General features: G+C 38.2%; 1 protein-coding gene across 1 annotated transcript; it reads left to right on the top strand.

The window, feature by feature from the left end:
- The first annotated feature begins 7,890 nt into the window (after positions 1-7,890).
- Positions 7,891-8,738, top strand: LOC102411013 (bcl-2-like protein 1). Its single transcript, XM_044925886.1, has 2 exons — positions 7,891-8,270; positions 8,460-8,738. The coding sequence occupies exons 1-2, from the start codon at positions 7,896-7,898 to the stop codon at positions 8,592-8,594; spliced, it is 510 nt and encodes a 169-aa protein (XP_044781821.1). The 5' UTR covers positions 7,891-7,895; the 3' UTR covers positions 8,595-8,738.
- The last annotated feature ends 725 nt before the right edge of the window (positions 8,739-9,463 follow it).

The following is a 9,463-nucleotide window of genomic DNA, read 5'->3' as shown; positions in this document are numbered from 1 at the left end:
TATCAAATAATACATTATAAATTTGGCATAAAAATATTGTATACTAATGTTTGAGTATAAATATATATACATTATAAATGTTCAATCAGCTCTGTAGATCTCAGTAGAATCTAGATACTTGCTCCCAACCTAAACTCTATGAAACAAGATAGCAATCACCAGAAAAAAATGATGTAATAAAAGAAGTCAAAACATTAAAAGTCAAATGTTCACCATCTTTCCTCTTCTCCTGCTTGTGAAAGAAAGACTTTTAGTTGCTCAACTATACTTCTTCATTATGCTGATTTAGATGGTAATGGTGTTGGAGGTTATAAGTACGGATAAAGAATGAAAAAAGTCAGATAAAGAGAGTGATTTTGCTGTGCAACAGAATAAAATGTAGGGAGCAAAGAGGGAACAAACAAAAGGCCCTTAAAGTATTAAAATAGGAAACAAAAAAGTGGGGGGAACAGAGAATTTGGGATTGACATAGAAGAGCCAGGGAGAATCTAACTCAGAAGCAGAGAGCTCTGGTTGGGAGCTGGGGAAACAAAAACGTGTGATTACAAGAAAGGCAGGGATTTAAGGGAAATATTGGGTTGGCCCAAAAGTTTGTTCATAACATCTTACAAAAAACCCAAACAAATGTTTTGGTCAACCCAATATACATGACTGAGCGACTGGGCTGAACTAAATATGTGTAAAGGAAATTTTAATATGTTTTCCTGTGTGATGTTTGTTTAATACTCCCCAGAGTAACCTCAATGTTCTTTGATTACTGAGTCATGTCTGACTGTTTGCAACCCCATGGACTGCAACACACCAGGATTCCCTGTCCTTCACTGTCTCCTGGAGTTTGCTCAAATTCATGTCCATTGAGTTGGTGAGGCCATCCAACCATCTCATCCTCTGTCACCTCCTTTTCCTTCTACCCTCAATCTTTCCCAGCAGCAGGGTCTTTTCCAATGAGTCAGCTCTTTGCATTGAATTCATCAAGGTATTGGAGCTTCAGCTTTAGCATCAGTCCTTCCAATGTATATTCAAGGCTGATGTCCTTTAAGGTTGACTGGTTTGATCTCCTTGCAGTCCAAGAGACTCTCAAGAGTCTTCTCTAGCACCACAATTTGAAAGTACCAACTGTTCAGTGCTCAGCCTTATTTATGGTCCAACTCTCACATCTGTACATGATGATTGTATAGCTTTTACTATACAGATCTTTGTCAGCAAAGCGACGTCTCTGATTTTGAATATGCTGTCTAGGTTTGTCATAGCTTTTCTTCCAAGGAGCAAGCGTCTTTTAATTTCATGGCTGCATTCACCATTCACAATAATTTTGGAGCCCAAGAAAATAAAATCTGCCACTGTTTTCACGTTTGCCCCATCTATTTGCCATAAAGTAATGGGGACTGACTGCCATGATCTTAGTTTTTTGAAAGTTGAGTTTTAAGCCAGCTTTTTCACTCTCCCATTTTACCTTCATCAAGAGGCTCTTTAGTTCCCCTTTGCTTTCTGCCATTAGGGTAGTATCATCTGCATATTTGATATTTCTCCGAGAAATCTTGATTCTAGCTGTGATTTATCCTGCCCAGAATTTTGCATGATGAGGTTACTCCCCAGGGAAACCTCGATAAAATGTAATAAAGTTTTCCATTGCTTTTCAAGATGTTTTTCTGTTTTATTTGGTGTGGCACATTAGTTTATTTTGGATGTGACAGGATAAAAGAGAGAAGTCTCAAGATAGCCCAGTTACATTCAGGACTCAAATAGAAAGGAGAGCCCTTCACATCCTCTGGTGCACCTTTCCATTACATGCTTTAATATCAGCTTTGCATTAAAAAAATGCAACTGGAAAAGAAGTAAATACTTACTGCTATCTGTATTACATATGGGTTCCTGTCTTTCTATCCCAAATTTCATAATATAATTCAAATATATCTTTTAGTATTCAATAGAGATGTCCTAATGTACTAAAGATGTCCCAGTACTAAACATAATAGCTGATCATTTTTAGATACTGTTTAGGTTATCAAGTATACTATTAAGTACAATTTTGTTATAAAATTTATAGAGATTGGTGACATTATTTGTATGGTCAAGATTATACTCTTCATATAACAACAAATGCTAAAGTAAAAGAAAATATCCCCAATACTTATTGGTTTATCTATTTCTTACTTCAGAATGCCACTTTTTTTTTCAGTATCCAAAATGAAAATTTAATACCTTCTTGGGAGTTGAGGGTACTAGAAAATGGGAGAAGGCCAAGATAAATAGCACAGAGTTTCACCATCAGGCTAATAAGTGAGAATGATTTAAACATGGCAGGGCCATGAGCCCCCTGAGTTACAAAAAGTATGTCTGATATTCTAGAAACTGAGAGCTTTCTGCTTGATGTATAAGAGAAACTCTACAGGCCATTTGAAAGCTTTCACTTCTTATTATACAAAACTACTGCCTCTGAGTATTATGTTTCACTTCTAGTAATGGAGAATTCATCCTTTACTAGACCAATGCCTCCCCAATGCCAACCGGGAACAATCAGAAACTTTGTACAAAGAGGGTTTTTAAATTACCAGGACTGGGACTAGGGTGAAGTAAGTACAAAGTGCAACATTTAGGAGTGCCAGGAGCTCAGTAATTCAGAAAAATCACATTCTAATGCAGTGTTTTTAAAATTTAAAATTTGTGCAAAAACTCCACGGTGAACAAAGTGTCAAAATTTTAAATAAAAATAAGGCCAATGTTGTAGATTTTTCTCTCTTATCTCTGGTTCTAACGTGGTTCAGCGTGGCTCTGTCACTCATCCTTCTTAAAAATGTTGGTATTTTTCTGATCATGGATTTTTGCATTAATTAGTAAGCAACAAATAGAAAAAAGGAAATTCTTTGGGTTCTGTGAAGGAGGTAGCTGCCCAGGGAACAACTGAGAGAAAAATGGTACAAAAAATGAGTGAGGATCATCTCTGCTCCATCCAAACTAATCACAGTTATTCCTCTGCAAAGTGTCAAAAATGTGACTGTGAATGTTACCGTCTCAACAGAGCCAAACGTTTTCTGACCGTTAATGTTAAATACTAGTTTCATCTTCATCTCTGCCTGGCATTTGGACCCTGCTGTGTAATCTGTAGTAACTCCAGTCTGGAACACCATAGAACAATTTGAGAGTTTTAACTAAAACTACTGCAAGGGGAATCATTATCGAGTTGCCACTAAGGAAAGCCTCCAAAAACTAGAAAAAAAAAAAAAATCTTTTGGTAATGGCTTCTGTCTCAGGTTATTTGAGTGTAATTTGACAGAATTTGGTAATAGGGATATTTGATAAATTCAGAGATGCTCTGCCAGAATCCTTTCAAGAACCCTTGCTACTTGGTTCTGGGGAATGTAGTCATTATTGCTGCCACCTTTCACCTCCTTCAGGGTCCACCTTAGGTATAAAGAACACCTTCCCTGACATCACACCCCTCTCAGGGCTGCCATATCTGCTGGATGAGCAGAACAGGAGTTGAAGGGCCCTCGACATTTCAATCTAAGGCAAACAGTTCTGAAGGGCAGTATTCCTGCATAACTCTTGCTGGATTGGTCCAAGATACATTGGTCTGCATTGGTTCAATTTCTCCTGATGCTCAGACTTGCTTCCTCTGCTTCCTTTCATATCTCTCATTCCAAAGCCCATGTCCACATTTGCTTTCCAAACCCAACTTGGACAGAGAGGGAAACTAGATGACATTTTTTTCCTTTTACAATTATTATTCCAAACAACAAAAACCTAATGCAAAAAATGATTAAATACACCACTATATTTTCCACATAAGTCTTCGAGCTCTCTAATTTAGATTGTAATCAGCAGTCTGCAGATGGTAAAGAATCTACTTGCAATGCAGGAGCCCCAGTTTCGATCCCTGGGTCAGGAAGAGCCCCTGGAGAAAGGAATGGTAACCCACTCCAGTATTCTTGCCTGGAGAATTCCATGGACAGAGAAGCCTGGTGGGCTACAGCACATGGGGTAGCAAAGAGTCAGACATGACTGAGTGACTCACACACTTTCTTTTTATGATCTTGGATTCATACTTTTGACTGATATTTTTTAACATACAAAACCTTATAATACATTTGTCCACATGTCTATCTTTTGCAGCGCCCTTGTGGTAGGAGATCCAACCAGTCCATCCTAAAGGAGACCAGTCCTGTGTGTTCATTGGAAGGACTGATGCTGAGGCTGAAACTCCAATACTTTGGCCACCTCATGCGAAGAGTTAACTCATTGGAAAAGACCCTGATGCAGGGAGGGATTGGGGGCAGAAGGAGAAGGGGACAACAGAGGATGAGATGGCTGGATGGCATCACCGGCTCGATGCACATGAGTTTGGGTGAACTCCAGGAGTTGGTGATGGACAGGGAGGCCTAGTGTGCTGCGATTCATGGGGTCACATAGAGTCGAACACTACTGAGCGACTGAACTGAATTGAACTGACTGTAGTATTCCATTGTAGATTTCTTAACTGTCCCCAAATTTATGGCCTTAAATTTTTTCTCTTTTTTCACTGCTTAAGATAGTGCTGTTATAAATATTTTTGTACAAATTGCTTGCTTGCTTTTTTGGATTAATTCCTTTGACAATTGCCTTCCTAGAGTTGGATCAGAGTCCTGTAAATATCAACACTCGGACCAGTTAGCAGAGGAGAAAGGAAGAATAAAAGGGAAAAGAATAAGGAGTCACATAATTACCACCTTTTCCTTTCTTATATATAAAAGTTGTCTGTAAAAAGAATGAATATAAATCTCGAACAACCTGAAAATCCAATCTTGGCTAATTTCATTTTCCCTATGAATCTTCTTGAATAATCCTTCTTTACAGTAATTTAGACTTTGAATATGGATAGTGAAAATAAATTTGTTTATATACCATTATACAAAATCCAGTTCATAGAATATTCAATGACTTATGTTTAGTATAAAAGAAAAAAAAGTTCAGAGGGTAAACAAGTTTGGCAAATAGTACATATTAAAAGTCTTCTTAAAGATTAATAATGTAGTTTAGTTCTGTTGCTCAGTCATGTCCAACTCTTTGCAACCCCATGGACTGCAGCACGCCAGGCCTCCCTGTCCAACACCAACTCCTGGAGCTTGCTCAAACTCATGTCCATTGAGCTGGTGATGCCATCCAACCATCTCATCTTCTGTCATTCCCTTCTTTTCCTGCCTTCAATCTTTCCCAGCATCGGGGTCTTTTCCAGTGAGTCAGTTCTTTGCATCAGGTGGCCAAAGTATTGGAGTTTCAGCTTCAACATCAGTCCTTCCAATGCATTTTCAGGACTGATTTCCTTTAGGATTGACTGGTTGGATCTTCTTGCAGTCCAAGGAACTTTCAAGAGTCTTCTCCAACACCACAATTCAAAAGCATCAATTCTTTGGCACTCAACTTTCTTTAGGGTCCAACTCTCACATCCATACATGACTACTGGAAAAACCATAGCTTTGACTAGACTGACCTTTGTTGGTAAAGTAATGTCTCTGCTTTTTAGTATGCTGTCTAGGCTTCTCATAACTTTAAAGGAAAAATTCTTACAGCAAAGAAACTTATTAAATTTATTTAATCCATCTATCCAGAAAATTAATACATAAGGAAAAAAGAGACTATGGTGTATATAGTGTCATTAAAAAACTTTTAGGAAAAAATGTTTATATATGCAGACTCACTATTTTAACATGTACCTATATTTCTAGCAGAGCCCATTTATGCAATACACTATTATCCCCTCCAAAACCTACCACCCATCCAGGAAAATTTTAGGTGTTTTACAAAGGTTTATGAAATTGCAGTAAATGTCTGTTAAAAGTTGCTTTGTTCAATCCTAGATATTTATATAATATAGTTTTAAAGAAAGATAACAGCTAAGGGGAGCTACAGAAAAAAATCATAGAACTCATGTTGAATTATTTTTCTTGTACATATGAAGTTGTTCTGTGAGAATAAGAATACTCAGCAGATGTACAGATCCATTATCTTTTCATATGGCAATATGTTCCTCCTTTCAGAAAATTGGAGCGTTTGGAACATAAAATAATATAAATGGGCTGATGGGCAAAGCATTGTCTATGAAGATGATTGGCACAAAATAATGAAACAATCATAAGTGATGTTACACAGGTGAGCTTAATTGGATAGTAACTCTTGATGTTCACCATTTAACGAAGCATCAAGTATATAATAACCCTGTAGCATACTTGGAGCAGCAGATTTCCTGCACATATATCCACACGCACCTCCCACATTAAAACCCAATGTCTGGTTTCCATTTATTGTCATCTCATCCTTGACCCTCTCAAGTCTTATTGGAGCTACTCCATGAGTCACATAACCTGTGTATTCAGAAATAGGTGTTTGGAAGGCTACATCTGGTGATTAACATTAAAGATAGAAAATGAGAGATCTGAAACAGCCTACTTAATTCATTCTCACTTGGCCCTGCCACTACCAGCTCCACTATTACAGATTGAGCTCCAAGAACTACTCAGAAATCCACTCCTACCTTGAAATTCCAAATTATATTTCTCTCTGTATTTTTAGATAGTCATAAAATTATTACTCAAGTAAAGATTTTAAAAATCAAGATTAACCCTTCATTTTTAAAGTTGAGAAAACCGAGAGCCAGAAAGTTGAAACTACTTGCCCAGATTCAGAGAATAAATTTTGTGTAAATGTGTATGAAAATACAGTGTCTCTTGGCTCTTAATACAATGTTTTTCACTGCATTTTTCTAAGAAACTTTGGAAGTATAGCTAAGAAATATTGCATTATGATTAAAGAGTACAAGTTTTGAAGTTAGAAAGACTAAGGTAACAAAAGGAGTCTGATTTAACTCTCTGACCTTATTTTATCCATTAGTAAAAGAGTAACACCAATCTCTTTGAAGAGGGACCATCAAGGGTGAAGCAATACCGCCACCTGAAAACTGGGTTCACTTCTCAGAAGGTGTCAGGCCAACAGACACAACCAAAGTAGAGTGGAGGAAGGAGAATTTATTACTTGCAGTCTTTGATTACTTAAAATTACTCTTCTCTATTAAAAGAGCTAAGTTTTGAAGAAAGAGACAAAATGGTGCAGTAGAAGGACATTCAGCTCGCCTCCTCTCATAAGCACACCAGAATCCCAACCATCTGCTGAAGAACCAACCACTGATTTAAAAAAAAGGAAGAATGGCATCCTTCCTTCTGACATAGTATTGTTGTGAGTTTTATGTAACAAGATATTCTTTAATCCTATAACTATCGTTAATACAGCTTTATTTATTTTAAATTTTTAAAAACTTACCACAGTTATCTTGACATAAGCAGAAAAACATTTCTAGGAATTGAAAGACACTTCTCTTTCTCTGCCCATTTGGTATGAAGATGGGCTAACTAAACAATGGAAATCTGGGAAATTAATCTTACAGGGAAAAGGGTATGCTTGTATTTCTCCAGATAAATCCAACAAAAATCAGTTGACTCCATCTTCAGAAGATCCGCCCCAGGAGAGCCTCTGGCATTCAAAATAAAAAAGAAACGACAAAATTCCAGGGAAGAAAAAATTCCAATACAAACCATGGCGACTCTAAAAATCTCCAAGAAACACCGCCCTCAACGTCATCGACCTTATGATCTCCTTACCTAGGGATAAACAAAACCCTTACTAATCAACCTAAAAATCTGGTTTCACAACAGAGAATGCCTCGGAATCCGGAAAATATTTTTGTTGCTATGCTTGCTTTGCTTGCCTTTACTTCCCACCCCCCCACCCCCCCCAAACCCCCCCCCCGCCCCCCGCCGCTCAAGCTGAATTAATTAATCATACTTATTGGACCTATACACCTAACCACCTTTTTTACTACAGGTATTTTAGACAATAGACTGATGGAACCCATCCTTATTATAAAAATGTCTCAGAGCAACCGGGAACTAGTGGTTGACTTTCTCTCTTACAAGCTTTCCCAGAAAGGATACAGCTGGAGTCCGTTTAGTGGTATGAAAGAAAACAGAACTGAGACCCCAGAAGGGAGAGAGTCAGATATGGAAACCCCCAGTGCCATCAGTGGCAACCCATCCTGGCACCTGGCAGATAGCCCCGCAGTGAATGGAGCCACTGGCCACAGCAGAAGCTTGGACGCCCGGAAAATGATCCCCATGACAACAGTAAAGCAAGCCCTGAGGGAGGCAAGCAATGAGTTTAAACTGAGGTGCCAACAGACATTCAACGACCTGACGTCCCAGCTCCACATCACCCCAGGGACAGCATATCAAAGCTTTGAACAGGTAATAAATGAACTCTTCCGGGACGGGGTGAAGTGGGGTCACATTATGGCCTTTTTCTCCTTCGGTGGGACACTATGCATGAAAAGCATAGACAAGGAGATACAAGTATCAGTGAGTCAGGTCACAACTTCAATGGCCACTTACCTAAATAACCACCTAGAGCCTTGGATCCAAGAGAACGGCGGGTAGGACACTTTTGTGGAACTCTATGAAAACAATACAACAACCGAGAGCCAAAAGGGCCAACAGCGCTTCACCTGCTGGTCCCTGACGGACACGACTGTGGCTGGTATGGTTCTGCAGGGCTTGCTCTTCAACTCATAGTAACTATTCGTTTCATTACAGTCATTCATATTTTATACAAGCTTATGTTCCTCTTCCTTCTGTTATAGCTATAGAGAACTTACAATTTAATAAGACTCTACGTTTTGTGACTTACATAGATTACAGATTGTATACTTGTTTTAATTCTTCTGTTACTTTGAAATATGAATCCCTAGAAAGAGGGTCCCATGGCAGGACTTGCCTCCCAACTACTCTCTAAATTACTCCGGAGATCTCAACGATTCATTGGATGGTTAATTCTTGACATTTTGAGATTAATAGCCATTTACACTACTGCCGCTGTCACAGGCATAGCTTTACAAACCTCAATTCAAACACAAAACTTTATTCAAAATTGGACCAAAGCTGCTCATACTATGTGGGCCACTCAGGCTCAGATAGATTAGGAAATTCAGGATGAAATACAGGAACTAAAAACAGCTGTCAAATGGGTCGGAGATCAATTAATAGATTTACAAAAACAAATAATATTAAAATGTGATTGGAATTCTACTCAATTTTGTATCACCCCTGTTCAGTTCAACTATAGTGCCTACAACTGGGAGCAAATTAAATTTCATTTGCAAGACATACATGACAATGCTTTCCTAAATGCACAATTATTACAAAAAGACATCTTTGGAACCTTCTCTAAAAGTCTGCCCTCTTCCAATAATTTGGAAACTTTAGCTGAACAGCTAGCTGATCAATTATCTGGGCTAGACCCTCGAAGATGGTTCCAAAGTATTACTCATAGTATTGGGTCTGGTGCTGTAACATTGGTAATTGTCCTGGTAATTATATTTGTTATATACCAATGCCTTTCAACAAAAATTGTTCAAAGTAAACAAACTCAATTGGTCAGGGCC

Source organism: Bubalus bubalis, chromosome 2 (assembly GCF_019923935.1).
Source record: "Bubalus bubalis isolate 160015118507 breed Murrah chromosome 2, NDDB_SH_1, whole genome shotgun sequence".
NCBI lineage: Eukaryota > Metazoa > Chordata > Mammalia > Artiodactyla > Bovidae > Bubalus > Bubalus bubalis.
The sequence above is the reverse complement of the archived record's forward strand: the minus strand, read 5'-3'. Positions and strand labels throughout refer to the sequence as shown.